The 17,557-nt window shown below is 45.3% G+C and overlaps 2 protein-coding genes across 2 annotated transcripts in view; both read left to right on the top strand.

The window, feature by feature from the left end:
• LOC147012459 (sodium-dependent noradrenaline transporter-like) overlaps positions 1–17,557 on the top strand; it is a 71,404-nt gene that overhangs the window by 20,442 nt on the left and 33,405 nt on the right. The window contains exons 4-9 of the mRNA XM_085856723.1: positions 3,568–3,790; positions 10,328–10,466; positions 10,588–10,722; positions 11,815–11,918; positions 12,070–12,194; positions 13,476–13,588. Of these exons, the coding sequence (XP_085712849.1) occupies positions 3,568–3,790; positions 10,328–10,466; positions 10,588–10,722; positions 11,815–11,918; positions 12,070–12,194; positions 13,476–13,588 (839 nt within the window). The remainder of the gene's footprint in view (positions 1–3,567; positions 3,791–10,327; positions 10,467–10,587; positions 10,723–11,814; positions 11,919–12,069; positions 12,195–13,475; positions 13,589–17,557) is intronic.
• LOC147012460 (uncharacterized) lies at positions 76–2,458 on the top strand. The gene is made up of 4 exons (XM_085857954.1): positions 76–304; positions 414–615; positions 743–851; positions 994–2,458. Exons 1-4 carry the CDS (start codon positions 76–78, stop codon positions 2,371–2,373), a joined length of 1,920 nt encoding a protein of 639 aa, XP_085714080.1. The 3' UTR covers positions 2,374–2,458.

Raw genomic sequence — 17,557 nt, 5'->3', positions numbered from 1 at the left:
CTCTGTCCTGGCACAGTTACCTTCTATCCTAGCGTGGTTCGATTCGGTCCTGGCGTGGTTCTGTTAGGTCCCGGCATGGTTCCGTTAGGTCCTGGCGTGGTTCCATTTGGTCCCAGCACAGTTCCGTTTGGTCCTGGTGCAGTTTTTCTCTGTCCCAGCGCAGTTCCATTCAGTCACATCCCAGTTCTTATCTGTCCTGGCACAGTTACCTTCGGTCCCAGCATGGTTCAATTCGGTCCTGGCATGGTTCCGTTCGGTCCCAGCATGGTTCTGTTTGGTCCTGGTGTGGTTCCGTTTGGTCCTGGTGTGATTCCGTTTGGTCCCAGTGTTCCTTTTGGTCCTGGCATGGTTCCGCTCAGTCCCAGCACATTTCTGTTTGGTCCTAGTGCATTTTTTTCTCTGTCCCTGCGCAGTCCCATTTGGTCCCGTCCTGGTTCTTCTCTGTCCTGACACAGTTCAATTTGGTCCTGGCGTGGTTTTTCGCTGTCCCAGCGCAGTTCCATTCAGTCACATCCCGGTTCTTCTCTGTCCTGGCACAGTTACCTTCATCCCAGTGTGGTTCCATTCGGTCCTGCGAGGTTTCATTCAGCCCCGGCATGGTTCCTTTCGGTCCCGGTGTGGTTCTGTTTGGTCCTAGTGCAGTTTTCCTCTGTCCCAGCGCAGTTCCATTCGGTCACATCCCGGTTCTTCTCTGTCCTGGCATAGTTCTATTTGGTCCTGGTGTGGTTTTTTGCTGCCCCAGTGCAGTTCCATTCGGTCGCATCCTGGTTCTTCTCTGTCCTGGCACAGTTATGTTTAGTCGCAGCACGGTTCTGTTTGGTCCCGGCATGGTTCTATTCGGTCCTGGCATGGTCTGTTTGGGCCCGGCGTGGTTCCGTTTGGTTCCAGCGCAGTTCCATTTGGTCCTGGCACTGTTTTTCTCTGTCCCAGCACAGTTCCATTCAGTCACATCCCGGTTCTTCTCTGTCCTGGCACAGTTACCTTCCATCCTAGTGTGGTTCGATTCAGTCCTGGCATGGTTCTGTTAGGTCCCAACATGGTTCCGTTTCGTCCTGGTGTAGTTCCGTTTGGTCTCAGCGCAGTTCCGTTTGGTCCTGGTGCAGTTTTTCTCTGTCCCAGCACAGTTCCATTCTGTCACATCCCAGTTCTTCTCTGTCCTGGCACAGTTACATTCGGTCCCAGCATGTTTACATTCGGTCTTGGTGTGGTTCCGTTCAGTCCTGGCATGGTTCTGTTTGGTCCGGGTGTGGTTGCGTTTGGTCCCGGTGTGGTTCCATTTGGTCCTGGCATAGTTCTGTTTGGTCCCGGTGTTCCTTTTGGTCCTGGAATGGTTCCACTCGGTCCCGGCACAGTTCTGTTTGGTCCCAGTGCATTTTTTTCTCTGTCCCTGCGCAGTCCCATTCGGTCCCGTCCTGGTTCTTCTCTGTCCTGGCACAGTTAAATTTGGTCCCGGCATGGTTTTTCTCTGTCCCAGTGCAATTCCATTCGGTCCCGTCCTGGTTCTTCTCTGTCCTGGCACAGTTAAATTTGGTCCCGGCATGGTTTTTCTCTGTCCCAGTGCAATTCCATTCGGTCCCATCCCAGTTCTTCTCTGTCCCGGCACAGTTCCATTCGGTCGTATCCTGGTTCTTCTCTGTCCCGGCACAGTTATGTTCGGTCCCAGCACGGTTCCGTTTGGTCGTGGCATGGTTCTGTTTGGTCCTGCTGTGGTTCCGTTTGGTCCAGCATGGTTCAGTTCGGTCCCCGCATGGTTCTGTTCAGTCCCAGCGTGGATCAGTTCGGTCCCGGCATAGTTCTGTTCAGTCCCGGTGTGGTTCAGTTTGTTCCCGGCATGTTTCCGTTTATCCCGTCCCAGTTCTTCTCTGTCCTGGCAGAGTTACGTTTGGTCCCAGCATGGTTATTTTTTTCTGTCCCGGCGCGGTTTTGTCCATTCAGGTCCCGGTTCTTCTCTGTTCTTGCGTGGTTCCGTTTGGTCCTGCCATTGTTTTTTTCTGTCCTGGCGTGGTTCTGTCCGTTCATGTCCTGGTTCTTCTCTGTTCCAGTGCAGTTCCGTTCGGTCCTGGCATTGTTTTTTTGTCCCGGTGCGGTTCCGTTCGGTCCCGGCATTATTTTTTCTGTCCCAGCAGGGTTATGTCTGTTCATGTCCCTGTTCTTCTCTGTCCAGGTGCGGTTCCGTTAGGTCCTGGCATTGTTTTTCTCTGTCCCGGCGTGATTCCGTTCGGGCCTGGCGCAGTTCCGTTCAGTCCCGGCACGGTGGTTCCGTTCGGTCCCAGCGTGGTTTTTCTCTGTCCCTGCATGATTAACCTCCGCCATCTTCGAAGATGGATGGAGGTTACTGTTTTCACCCCTTTCTGTTTGTTTGTTTGTTTGTGAACAGTATTACGGAAAAACTCCTCGACGGATTTTGACGAAACTTGGTGGGGGGGGGGTTAGGTATGGCCCAAGGCTCATGCTATTAAAATTTGGACTTGGTCCCCCGCCCCCCCCCCAAATTGTTGGAGAAAAACTTTTTTTTTGCATTTCTACATGTTTTAAGTGATTTCCAACCCCCCCCTAAATTTTTTTACCCCCCCCCCCCCAAAAAAGAGAATTTTTTTTTGCATTTCCACATGTTTTAAGTGATTTCCACCCCCCCCCCCAAAAAAATTGTTACCCCCTCCAAAAAAAAATTCTTAGAGAATTTTTGTTTTTGCATTTCTACATGTTTTAAGTGATTTCCAACCCCCCCAAAAAAATTGTTACCCCCCCCCAAAAATAGAAAAAAAACTTTTTTTGCATTTCTACATGTTTTAAGTGATTTCCAACCCCCCCCCAAAAAAATTGTTACCCCCCCCCAAAAAAAATAGAGAATTTTTTTTGCATTTCTACATGTTTTAAGTGATTTCCAACCCCCCCAAAAAATTGTTACCCCCCCAAAAAAAAATTGTTAGAGAAAAATTTTTTTTTTTTTGCATTTTTACATGTTATGAGTGATTTCCAACCCCCCCCCCCAAAAAGTTACTCCCCCCCAAAATAAAAGAAATTTTTTTTTGCATTTCTACATGTTTTAAGTGATTTCCAACCCCCCTCCAAAAAAAATTTTAGAGAAAAAAAAAAATTTGCAACTTTTTTTTCAGCAAAATTTCGATTTTTTTTTTTGCATTTTTACATGTTTTAAGTGATTTCCAACCCCCCCCCCCAAAAAAAAATGTTGGAGAAAAGAACTATAACTCTCAGCACTGTTGACATCATATTTAATGAATAAGATATAAGGTTCACTTGAGTGACCCAGCAGTATTGGCGGCGGAGGTTTTGCACTCTCCCGAGTGCTCCCCCTCTAGTTTTTCTCTGTCCCGGCACGGTTCCACTCAGTCCTGGCGCAGTTCCGTTTGGTCCCGGCTCGGTTCTGCTGTGTATGGTTCCATGAGAATCGGGTTTGTTAAAAAGTGTCATTACCCTTTGGACCTTGTTTGCATTGACGATTCACAATCGTATTTTCCTTTCCCAGATCGACACTCTGACCTACCAACCTTGGTTATAAGGTTCTAACCTCTCGAATGTAAACCTTCTTTCTGTTTCTCCTGGCAGGTGTGGGATACACAGTCTCTCTGCTGTCCCTCTGCGTGGGTTTTTACTACCACGTGATCATCGCCTGGGCGTTACGCTACTTGGTAGCGTCGGCTCAAGCAGTGCCTCCCTGGGTCAACTGCAACAACACCTGGAACAGCCCGAATTGCTCAACTGGGCCAACCCTTCTCGGACTCGATCATAGCATCGTTGTAAAGGCCACACCAGCTGGGGAATACTTTGAGTGAGTGAAGGAAGAGTGTTGTGTAATTGTGTGATTGCATTTGTAAAGCACAACGACTGTATTCTTGTCCATATTGCCAGTCCTTACATTTTGCCCCATTCACCCTTGGGGGTCATCTTTTGTGCTGCTCACACAAATATGGTGGAAGTTTTGATTCCTCCTCCACATGAATACTCCCTCCACCAGTTCACTTCTATCTTCCTCCCTTCTCTTCCTTTTCTCAATTTTTGCTTGTGCGTATGTATTAAGTGGAGGACATTGTCATTCAAAGGAGTATCCATTCTTATTTAGTTTTAGTCGAATGGCATGCCGTCTGGTTCTCACTACCGCATGAACTCCTCCACATTGCCAATTCTTATGTGATCCTTCGAGTGTCCAAATAATTCCAGTTGGTCTTGTTGTAAGCCTTGATACCCCAAGGTGACCCAAGAGGCCAAAATGTCTTGTTATTAATTTCATGTTATGAGCTTTAGGTGTTGTTACATATGATAGTTTGTTCCCTCGCATATGACATCATGTTCTATGGCCAAGGGTGATGCTCCATCCACCTGTCCAACTTGTATTCTGTTTTTTTTGTTGTTGTTGACATAGTCGAGACTCATGGAAGAGCTACAGCTAGTACTAGTACACTGAACGGATCAGGACACAACAGGACAAACTAAACAGTAGAGGGAGGGGGGAAACACCAACAGCAGAGCTACAGGCCAAGACAGAAGGAGGCGGACAAACATTGGGTGTGAGGACGAATTGGGGGCAGGAGAGGATGGATGGGGTGGACAAGATGGATACAGAAGGAAACTCTCAGGAGGGAAAACTAGAAATTTGGAAGGAGGAAGGATTGGGTTTGGGGTGAATGAGGATAGAGAAGATCATGATTTTAGATTGGGGACAATCTGAGATGGTGGTGAACAGCTGTCTTGAATACCTGGAGGGAAGAATGAGATTGAAGAGAGTGATGAAGTTGGCTCTACAGGTGGGGAAAAAGGGGAATGAATGAGTGGAGGTGAGCAGTGATTCTAGATTGAGGTAGTTTCACAAGAAGATGGTTGATGTTGGACGTGTGTGCCCTGCAGAAATCCGGGGGTACAAAGCATGGAAAGAGACGAGGGTACAAGAACAGAAAGGACAGAGAGACCACCGACCTGTCTTAGATGGCGAAGTGATAGGCTCATAGACTCAGCTTCATCGCGAGAGATTCCAATGATCTTAAAGGCCTTGGTTTCCACAGCCTCAGTCTAAGCAAGGTGTGAGACAGGAGAGCCAGCCCAGCGGGGAGAGCAGCGCTCCACCAAGCTGCAGATGAAAGCCGTTGGAGGTGAATAGGAGTTCAGGTGTGCCATGGAAGGACTTTGTTTTGTATGACACGAGGATATGTCAATGGAAAAGTGCAATATATAAATAACTGGAGAGTTCAGAGAACACCTTACCCCCACACTATCTTCAGAAAGAAGGGCATTGGAGGGGTCTGTGAGTGCCAAATTTGATCGGTCGAGATGACGAAAAATGATGTAATATTTTGTCCACATATGGCTAAACGGAAGGGTTTTGAAAGTGTCAAAAAGGTGAATTGTGTTCTACAGTGTGCGATTATGTAATTCAATTTAAATAAAATAAAGATTTTAAAAGTTGTAGCAAAAAAGTATTTTCTGAAGTTTACCGCCATTTTACCCAGTGTCCTTTACTCCACCTTATCGAACATTAGTTCTACGTACCTGTTGTTTGTGTCCATTATGACGTCCTTAAAAACAGTAAGTTTCCTGTTTGGAATAATTTTAAATTTAGTTTTACTGCCTGACAGGTAGACAGTAAAATAATATCTCATCTTTCTCTATGCACGTGCGATGGGGACGAATTCAGAGCCAAGGTACTGTTAAACTGCAGGATCGTTTTCAGATTCATGTTGAAAATATAACATTCAAATTAAATTAAGTTTTTCCTCGATCATAAACGAATGTTTGTAGACACAGACAGACAGACAGAAGTGAACCAATTCCTTAACCCTGGTTTTCACTTCACGTACTTGGGGTAACAGTGGGGCACATCAAAGTGCTATTACCTGCCCCCCCCCCCCAATCCCAGAATGATGCTGTTTGTGTGTATGGAGTACATTTAGGCCCATGGTGAATGTTCGCTCCGTTTTGTTTTTTTTAATCCACTTCCATGTGTATTAGAAGTGTGCTGTGAGTCACGTGACTGCGTACTTTGGAGTATAATATGGCAGACGAATGGAGACAGCTGCAGTGCATTTGCACCCACCCGATAACAAAGTGCACGTTTGGACATGAGAAGAACATAACAGACCAAGTACAAACAAATTAGACATTCTTTCATTCATTTATTTTTAAAACAATGTGGATTTGGTCTGTTTAGTGTTCCCGTTTGAACCCCGAGCTTCCAGTATAGGGAATTCGGGTTCAAATGACGCATACCATACCATACCATACCACATGTACTTATCTATTGTCTAATTATTCATGTTAAAGTACACTGATGTCAACTGATGTCCTCGTCCAACACGTGATTTATGGATACGCTCCTCCATGAGCTTTAGATCACTGCATGTCAAACCCAAACGGTACGATTCCAGCACTAACAGCTCGGTTCACCGAATAACCCTGTGGCTGGGAGAATGGGCAGAATCTTAGTCCAGGCACATTCAGGGCATCCTCCTCAGTCCCTCGAGTCACACGCCAGTTGGGTTAGTGGAATCGGAATCCATGCAGGATTTATTAAAGCTGGGACTGCCATTTGCGATGCTTGTGACCGACTCGACTGCATTCCAAACGAGATAGCGACATGGTGTTTTCATTGGACTGAGCGAGCTGACGAATGGTGTCTGTGAAGTGAAACCGACTCGAGGCAGCAGGCCCTAAGTGGGAGAGAATGGCTGATTCCTCACTCTTTTGACAAGAGGTTCAGGGGGAGTTTATCAAAACAATGGTGCGAGGATTCGGGTTGCATTATGAAAACTTTGCAACAGTGTTAACAAAGGAAAAGAGAATTTATTAAAACTCGTGCGTGCCCGTACGTGCGTGGCCGTACGTGGAAAAAAACAAAAAAAAACTTTCAAACCGCGTGCCAAAAACAACAACCACACAGTCCGTTCCTTCGCTCTCGCGTGCCCGTACGTGCGTGGCCGTACGTGCAAAAAAAAAACAAAAAAATAACTTTCAAACCACGTGCCAGAAACAACAACCACACAGGCCGTTCCTTCGCTCTCATAAACGACGACTGGATTGGGGCATTGTGTTTATCTATAAATGCGCATAAGAAATCGATAAATTATTAGAATACACTAAGTCATCACTATCCGGAAGTCCGTACGTTGTAACCCGTAATGGGGAACACGGCTGAGGATCTCTTCCCCAATAACCACGCCTCTGCAGCAACGTGTCCTGTTATTGGTAACTAAATGGCACCCTTTCCCCATCGGCCACACCTACGCAGCAACGTGTCCTGTCATTGGTTTGGTAAATAAATGGCCATAACTTGGGAACCACTTGTCTGATTAATATCAAACCTTGAAAAGGCACATCCTCAGGGCCCCAGCAATATACCTGGCAAGTTTCAATTAGATCGGACCAGTGGTTGTCGAGAAACAGCGAGCGGTCACACACACACACACACACACACACACACACACACACACACACACACACACACACACACACACACACACACACACACACACACACACACACACACACACACACACACACACACACACACACACACACATTGCTGGAATTATAGATAGATTAAGAATGACAATAAGAAAAGTGGTTTGGATTGCAGAAGAAGTGACATAGCGATGAGGTACTCAGGACCTTAGACGAGGCCATGTTAGTTCTGTGCACAGGGATTGAGCATAGAATACCAAACGACTGAACATGGTATGCTCCCCAAATGATGACGACTGAACACCTCACCCTGGAAGATGAGGTACTCGGGCCTTTAGACTAGGCCATGTTAGCTCTGTGCACAAGGATTGAGCATAGAATACCAAACGACTGAACTCCTCACCCTGGAAGGAGGGGAATTGACAGCAGGTGTCGATCAGATTATGCTCTGGTGTGGTGCTGCGTTTTAAAATAAATAAATGATGTGTCAGCGAGCACAGAGAAACGGATCATGTGATGAAATGGGGGCAGTAGATTGTATGATACCGAAGTCCCTAGTTAGTATTAGGGTTAGTGTTATTTTATATAATTCATCGCGAGTTATCATCGGGTTTCGGAAAAAATGGCCGCCCATTCCAATGTGCCCACAATGATACGCTCATAAACTCCTCAAGAGTGAAGTCATAAGCATTTAAAAGCCATAACTTATATTCTCGAGCGTTTTCTGAACAACCAAGACTTAAAAAGATGCCAAAATACATCGCAGAAGTACCACGTCGGGAGATCGCTAAAAAGTCAATTTGTACTTCTTCTTCTTCTTCTTCTTCTTCTTCTTCTTCTTCTTCTTCTTCTTCTTCTTCTTCTTCTTCTTCTTCTTCTTCTTCTTCTTCTTCTTCTTCTTCTTCTTCTTCTTCTTCTTCTTCTTCTTCTTCTTCTTCTTCTTCTTCTTCTTCTTCTTCTTCTTCTTCTTCTTCTTCTTCTTCTTCTTCTTCTTCTTCTTCTTCTTCTTCTTCTTCTTCTTCTTCTTCTTCTTCTTCTTCTTCTTCTTCTTCTTCTTCTTCTTCTTCTTCTTCTTCTTCTTCTTCTTCTTCCACTCTCAAAATAATGTAACACTGTCGCCCGACCTAACTCGATAACTGCTGAAGCCATGATGGTGATTCCAACGTGAGGAAGTTACATTGTCTCTGGGCTCGTGCATGCAACCCAAAATTTTAAAAACGGATAAAACATTAGTCATTTTATTTGGGAAAGAAATCGAACATAAATATGGACTTAAACAAACCAAACCAGGCCAGGATAGTGGAAGGGGGTAAGATGGACAAAAGTGGAAGGGGGTAAGATGGTAAGATTAAACAAACCATTCCAAAAGTGTTACATATCCAAACCATCCCCTAAATTAATAACATAGGTGGATTTAATCCATATCAAAACAACAAAATATATAAAAGATTAAAATTTTTATTACTTTATAAAATAACAAGAAGAAAAAAAAACATTTAAAAATAATGTAAAAACATAGAGGGATGAAAATCTCAAAAAAAACAACCAAACAAGTTAGGAATGATGCCACATTATGATGCCACAACATGACACCACAATCCTCTTCTGGATTGCCATCACGATGTCTTTTGACATTTTACTTTTGTTGTGGGATTCTGATGGAATGTCAAAAGACATAGTTATGGTAATCCAGAAGAGGATTGTGGTGTTATATTGTGACATCATAATGTGTTGTCATTCGCACCTTGTTTGGTTGTATTTTTGAGATTTCCCTCTACGTTTTTACATTAAAAAAAAAAATCCACGTTGAGGTGAAGCCGATAGCACGGGATCACCTGTTCAGCTCCATCCTGCGTCCTCGTTGACTGCGATCAATCATTCGATATCCACTCTCCGTGTGAACTCTCCGGCACCTCAATATGTTTGGCTCCGAACACAGAGTTTTCTGGCCTGGGAAGCTGTTGTCATGAATTTCTCTGCCATGGCAACGGACTCACTCTGTCCTCCCACATAAGGCCTTCAAGCACTAGGAGATTCCTACATTTTTGTTTATTTCTCTCTTTAACGAAGTCTGAGACTCATGGATGAGCTTGTGGGTAGCAAGGACATTTGGAGATTGCAGTGTCCTTGTAGTTGAATAACAAGGATGTCTACCGATATCGATGCATTTCATCGTGAATGACATGGACATTTACAGACTATGAACAAACCATCACAGTCTGACTGTTCGGTAGACAGCAGTCCTCCATTTGCAGTACCAGTGCCAACTGGTTTCCTCCATTCATATCGATAAATGGAGGTTGCTCCATGCGGTCTTGGTTAGCCATTATTACTGAGAGTTAGCGGATAGGGTGAATAGGGTGAATAGAGCCCAAATGTTTCCCACTGACTTGAGGAATGTTGGCAGGGCCAAGCGATTGGTCGGGTCTGCTGAAGTGTATCCTCGGTAGTTTGCAAGAAGCTGTTCAAATGATTCGTTTCAACGGGTGATCGAAGACTGTGGTGCTTATTTTGATGGAGTCGAGACAAAAAGCCATCTCTGGTCACGCAGTGAGGCCACTTGTCCACGGGCATCGCTAGGAGGCCACTCGATGGACAGTAGGTTGCAGATAATGTTTCTCATTGGGTAGTTATGGATGGAGGTCACAGTAAACTATGAGAAGGTGAATGGGACTTCACTCAACATGTGATTTCATGGGAAGGGGATGGAGAGTCTGCAGCATGAAGTGCAGAGACAAAGTGTGTACATATTGAAATGGAGTCTAGAATGAGAATTAAATATTTTGTATTCCGTCATCAGAAGCACTATACCAACCAATTGCTTCGTTCATGTCATCAAAATATACTTTTTCGGACAACGATGAATAACGTGCTGGTATCTGTGCTGAAGATGTGCATTATTTATTGGAGTGTGCAGGCGAGAGGTGCTGAAGGTGCAGGAGAGTGCGGGAATCGGTGCGTTGGGACAACTGAGTTGGGAGTTGGTGCTCTGCCTCAGCGCCGTCCTGTGCATGTTGTTCTTCTGCTTGTGGAAGGGTGTGCGCACCTCAGGAAAGGTAGACACAGGGTGCTTGCTGTTTAACTTGCCGGTTCGTTTGACTTGGCATCGAGTTGGGTCATCGTTACACACCTTTGATTTTATGAAGAGGGATGTGTGTGTGTGTGCGTGCACGTTAGGTGGTTTGGTTCACCGCCACCCTGCCCTACCTTGTGCTGGGGGTGCTTCTGGTTCGAGCGCTCATGTTACCTGGCGCCCTACGTGGAGTCCAAGCCTTTCTCACCGTGGACTTTTCTCAACTCCAAAATCCATCGGTCAGTCCGTTGACCTTCACCTGTTGTTTCGATTTGCTTCTTCTCTCAGAATCTTGACGCGGTGTGTCCCCACTCAGGCTTTAATGGAATGAAAATGTTTGAACCTCGTTAATTCCATGTTAATGGTCCCCACCTTTGGGGGTTGGACAGGAAAGTTTATGGGCCAAGTCTCATGGACCACCTGGCCAGGCCTGACGATGGACCAAAGGTGATTTGGGCGGGAATTTGTAACTTGTTTAGGGTGCTGAAGATAACTCACTTTCTCTTCGTAAGAGACGTCGTGGGATCTTTTACGTCCACAAGCGAATGCTGGCTGATTGGACGCCCGGCTTAACGTCCATCCGAGGGACGGCGTACTTTGCGCTGCTATCCTCTGTGTGCGAAGCGCCGCAATATGGTTTATCGTGGGGTTGGGAATCGAACCCAGACCGGACAACTCTAAGGTAAGTGCAGCATCCTGTCGGACCAGAGTGAACACACCATATCGTCGGGTTTTGGGTGAAATGACATTGCATTTACGTGAATCGGAGTGACGTAATACAAATACTTACGTCACTCGAGACTGTTGTTGGCTTGGATATGACGTTTTGACTCGATATGTAAGAGTATTTAAATCTCCGCTGTTGTCAGCAAACTTTATTTTGATTATGATCATTCTTGAAAACGGTAACTTAGCAACCATTATGAATTACACTGACAAAGGTTCATGTCCAACTTGAGAACGACGAGGAAACCCATGTACGGGAGGTTGTATACACTTAATGATGTCTGCCTAGATGGCCCTATGTGGGGTATACCGTATACAGACGGAATGGACCCCCAGGATTGCTGACATGGTGCATGCTTTGCTGGCAGGATTTCCTACCTGGATTATGCCATCCATTGCAGGGCACAAGTTCAAGGAATTGCTTTGTTTGAGTGGATGTGAACAATTCTATTGTTTGGATTCCTCTGTGGACCTTGGCCTTGGTGGACCTGTAGTACCTGGATACTGTTGTAGTGTAGTAGATATAAAATAAACTACATCGGTATTCCTTGTATTGCTCGGAATTGTGACTTGAAGCGAATGGGTGACCGTTTACCCCCGCCCAGGTATGGATCGACGCAGCGATACAGATCTGTTACTCCCTGGGAGTGGGCTTCGGAGTGTTGGTCGCTTTTGGAAGTTACAACAAACCCAACAATAACTGTGTGCGGTAATACAAACCTCCTTTCACCTCTTCTCACGTCGTTACTTTGCAGCACCGAAATCTCTTCATTCCTGTCGACGTTTCCATCATCGAATGACGTCACATTTCCTCTCCGTCGTGTGACGCACCCCTGTGTATCCCCTCGTATCTCCTGCAGGGACACCATGGTAACAAGTTCCATAAACTGTGTGACGAGCTTCTTCTGTGGATTTGTGACCTTCTCGATACTTGGTTACATGGCACAACAACAAGGGGTCAGCATCCATGATGTTGCCACCGACGGTGGGTTTACGTGGTCATGTTCACACCTGTGCTGCAGGTGTGCATGTGATTAGTATAAAATGTACAAATGAGTTGTCTGGTTTTCATGCGCGAGTTTTGTAATAATCTTATACCAAAGATAAAGCGATAGATTACATAAAGGGGGGGGGGGCGGGGGGTCCTGGGTTACCCTAGCCCCCTGAAGAATTTGAAATGATCGGTTTCAATACAACAATTTCCCACATTCTAGAGCAGTGTTTTTCAAGATGGGGTGCACGCCCCACCGGTGGGGCATAGCAATATTTTGGTGGGGCATGAGGATTCAGAATTAATGAATCGATATATGATCCCTTTCATAGCTTTGCACTTTCAAATTTTCAACTGACAAAATTAACAAAACTGAAACTGACAAAATGTGTTCCTCGAATCAAACAAATCTGGAGCCAGCGTCAAGGACAGGGCTCCCATTGAAGTGAGGAGCATTTGAATAAAATTTGCAATAAAGTTTCATTAAAGCCTTTTGAATACATATGTACTATATACTGTAGTGTCTCCAATCATGGTGGGGCGTACGATTTTTTTGAAAATCAAAGTGGGGCGTGGGACAAAAAAAAGGTTGAGAAACACTGTTCTCGAGACCACATGTGGTTGGAATATCTCGCAGGTTTTACAAATTTTCAACCGTCTTATCAAACTCTCCCCCTCAAAAAAAATGAAACAATGCATCTCATTCAAATGTACATTTCTATTGTTTGATATTTAAATTGTGGTCATACCTACCTACGTTCATCAAAAGTTATTTGTTGTCCATCACATGCCATTCATCCACAATCGTCTGCAATTGATAAGTACAAGAACTTGGGTAAATGTTCCTGAACGTTGAACGTAATTACTGAAGGTGGATGGAGGTTGTGTTTTCACCCGTCTGTCTGTCTGTCTGTCTGTCTGTCTGTCTATGAAGAGGATATCTCACAAAGTTGTGGACGGATTCGGACGAAACTTGGTGGACACGTTCGGTGTGTGCAAGGACGAATTGATTCGATTTTGGTGAAGATCCGGATCCAGATCTGGATACGAGAATTATTTAATTTATCATTTTAAGTGATTCGTCACCATTGGGAGATCGGGTCACAAACCATAACATAGTCTGATATTTCATACATGTCATGGGCCAGATGTGTTCTCGTGGATCAGGCATTGCGTGGTGGAGGGGTCAGCATCCATGATGTTCGATGCCCTCTCCCGAGTGCCCTTCTGGTTTATTGCTGTTCTCCTTATTAATGTTGTTATTTATCATTGCAGGTATTGGGCTGGTGTTTGTGCTCTACCCCGAAGCACTCGCAACGCTCTATGGGGCTTGGGCCTGGTCACTGCTCTTCTTCGTCATGCTGTTAGCACTTGGCCTGGACAGCGCTGTAAGCCACCTGCAGTCAGCCAATGGGAAATCCTCATCTTAACAATCTAATTCATGGAGTTAATGATAAAATATGTTTTACCACGTGGCATGGAATTTGCATATTTACAACGAATGAAAATGTATAGGTGGGGAAAACTTTCTGACCAATGGGAATTTGGTTCCTTACCAGGGAGATCTTTACATTTGAACATGTGCAGTTTGTCAGTATTCTTGACTTGTCAATGTCCCGCAAACACTAAGTGACCACAGAATGGTTTCAGTGGGTTGTTGAGTACAACACCAACCGAGCAAACGCATAACGTTGTGAAAAGGTTGCTGGAAAGCTGTAATAAGGTAACGTTGTTGTAAGGGTTTAACTGAAGTGGTGTACTTCCTTAATCTGTGAATAACGTTGAAACGACGATGCAGTGACGTTTCACAAAAGCGTTACGTAAATGTTAACCAAACTTTTTTTGTTGAGACGTTGGGCAAAAACGTGTTGGATATAATAAGACTTTTTAAAAACATTTTGTGAAGTCAGTTATGAACTTCAAAATATATTTACTTACTCATTGTTAATGTAACTCGGTAAGCCTCGGTGAGTTGCCTGAACGGTTAAGGTGGAAGGTTTAAGGCCCTGTCTGCCATTGAATTAACACCAGATGGAGTTGACTCAGCCTGTCATTCTTCAGAGGTTGGTGAAATGAGTACCCAGTGTACTCGTAACGGGGCACTGCATCAACGGCACAGCCATATCATAAATCACAAAAAAAATCATAAAACGTATGTTGTACGTCGTACGTGTCTGCATTTTGTTACGAGCATATATCAAAAACCATTCAGCGTAGGAAATTGAAACTTTATCACTACCATGTTACATGACCATGTGATATAGCGGTCACTCTTTTGAGGTCAATACAGGCCAATTTTCTACAATTCTCAATTGTCATCCGATTGACTTGAAATTTGAAGAGAATTTGCATATCATCTCAATGAAATTAACCATCGATTATTTTTGAGGTCAACATTGGCCAAAAGGTCAACATTGGCCAAAAGGTCAACATCGGCCACAATTTCTAACATTGTTAATTTTCATTTGACTGACTTGAAATTTGAACAGGATTTTCAAAACAGTTGGCTCACACCAAGTCCTTCTCAAGACTGCAGGGTATGTATTCTATGAATACCATCTACTTGGGGTCATGCTTTTTGTGTGTACAATGTCGAGGCTCATATAAGAGTGAACACACAACATACAACAAAGGGAGCAGGAGACAAGAGGGGTGGGAAAGGGAAACACAAAACAGTGGGGAACAGAGACATTAGGAAATCTGTGGAAGGGAGAGGGATGGGGCGGGGAACATGGGGTATATGAGATGGACATTACAAGGACTTTCAGGAAGGAAAGCAGGAAATTTGAAGGAGGTGGGTTTGGGGTGGATTAGCAGGGGTAGAAAAGATCGAGGATTTGGATGGGGGACGATAAGAGGTGGTGGTGAACAGCTGTTTTGAAGGCCTGGAGGGAAGAGTGGGATTGAAGAGAGTGTAGGAGTTTATTCCAAAGGTGGGGAAAAAGAGGAATGAAAGAGTGAAGGTGAGCAGTGATTCGTGATTTTGGTAGTTTTACCAGAAGGGGGTTGCTGGCGCACCTTGAGCACCATGTGAAAAATTGGGGAGGACAAATCGCAGACAAAGCGGGGTGGGGGGGGGTGATGAGGCTACAGAGGAGATGGTAGAAGACAGAAAGACCACCGACCTGCCTGTGATGAGAGAGTGAGAGACCCAAAGACTCGGCTTCATCGCAAGAAATACCAATGATCGTAAATGCCTTGGTTTTCACAGCGTGCAGCCAAGAAAGGTGAGAGGCAGGAGCACCAGCCCAGAGGGAGAGCAGTACTCCATCAGGCTGCAGATGAAAGCTTTGTACGTGGTCAGGAGCTCAGGTGGGCCAAGAAAGGACCTTGCTCGATGGAAGATGCCTTGTCAGCAACTGGCTTGGATGCGAGGTTGTAAATGTGGCTTTCCCAGGAAAGATCATGGCAGATAGTGAGGCCCAGATGCTTGAATAAAAGGACTTATTCAAGAATATTGTTGAGAAAGTAGATTGTGGGGGAAGGGGGGGGTTCGGACGGTCCTTTTGGAGAGACATAGTGAGAGTGAGATTTGTCAGGATTGAAAGACATGTTCTAAGTGTTGGACCAGCTTGTGATTTTATCCAGATGTGCAGAGAGCGAAGAAGCTGCTGCTTGCCGATCTGAGCGATGACAGATGAGATGATAGAGGGTGGAGTCATCAAATAGATAAAGAGGATTTTCCAGAGAGTCAGAGAAATCATTGATGAAAACCAGAAAAGAACAGGGCGCAGAACGCTGCCTTGAGGAACTCCAGCCTGGACAGGAAGAGGGGATGAGAGAACTCCATGAAGGGCCACACGTTGACTGCGACAGGAGAGGAAGTCTGCGAGCCATGAGTGGAGATGTCCATGGATACCATAGGAAGAGAGTTTGGTGAGCAGGGCAGGGTGTCAGACCGTATCGAAAGCACGTGATATGTCGAGGGATATGGCTCTAATTTCATGTCTGGCATTGAGGACCTCCATCCATTGTTGGGAGAGCAGAAGCAGCATATCCAGGGTAGAGTGACCTGGTCTGAATCCAAACTGATGATCGGAAATCAAGCCATTGGACATGTTCAAGGATTTAATGTCTGAAGCAATGATGGATTCCATAACCTTGCTGATGATTGGGAGAAAACTGATTGGTCTGGACTGCAGGGATCTGTTTTTGCACCTGGTTATGGAGAGCGGTAATGTTTGCTGATTTCGAAGCAGAAGGCAGATGACCTTGAAAAATATAAATGTAGGAAGTCTGGATATAATTACCTGAGAACTGTAAGAGTAGTCATGTGACACACACACACACACACACACACACACACACACACACACACACACACACACACACACACACACACACACACACACACACACACACACACACACACACACACACACACACAGCGGTCTGTGAATTATCGCAAGGATGACCCTGGAATGTTGTGACAGTGTCAGGGAGGAATTCAAAATTCTTGTTCTGACAGACTGACAGTTTTTCTTTCGACCGTCGTTGATCTAGCTTCGTATTGTCCTCCAAATCGACTTATCTGTGAATGAAGGAATGAAAAATGGGAACATTAACCAATTCGATTTCTACTCCACATCGACTTGTACGCCGAAAAAAAAATGTATTTGAGCAAGTTTTACGTGGTCTCAGCTAATCAAATATGCTGCGTGGCTCTGAGCGTGGAGAAAAGCCAAGGTCACATTTGCTCTACGGCGAGGATACGGCGGCTGTATGCCTTCTGAATTGACAGAAACGTGCGGCGGCCGCAGAGAAACTGAGCTGGCCTCAGGGAGGCCTTATGCCGTTTGGCTATATTTTACAGGCCGTAGGGTCGCCGTGGAATTATAGCGCGGAGTTAAAACTTTTTTTTCATTTCTACGTACGCCGTAGCAATTCGACAAGCCAAGCTATGACGTAGATGTGTTCCACGTCGACCGTACGTAGGGCGTACGGTGGGCTTGCGTTATTCGTGCAGCTGCCATTAGCTCTTCTCAATGAAAAATGAATTTTCCCAACCCCCAAAAAATGACGGCGGCCGCACTATTTCCACGGTCGCCGTACAGTGGCCTTGCGGTCTGTGTGACTACCTGCGGGCAATGCAGGGTCGACGCACGTTTTCCCTATGCCCGCCGTGCACCTACGTACGGCCTCCGTGGCAGTCTGCGTCGACCGTGCGTCCACCGTGCGCTACCGCTAGAGATCGGAGTATAGGTGTTTGCCTATACCGTGGTGCCCCCAGAATCCCAATTTAATTCGTTCCAGGAGGTTGTTCGGATTGCAAAAAGTTCAGATTCCAAAAATATTTTCCAAATAAGAAATTATGGAGTGAATTAATCCATTTGTGGACCCAAAGAAAACCCACTTTC

The sequence above is a fragment of the Eptatretus burgeri genome, chromosome 15, assembly GCF_056783735.1.
Source record: "Eptatretus burgeri isolate ZD-2024b chromosome 15, Ebu_testis_v1, whole genome shotgun sequence".
Lineage (NCBI taxonomy): Eukaryota > Metazoa > Chordata > Myxini > Myxiniformes > Myxinidae > Eptatretus > Eptatretus burgeri.
This window is presented reverse-complemented; position numbering and strand designations above follow the sequence as displayed.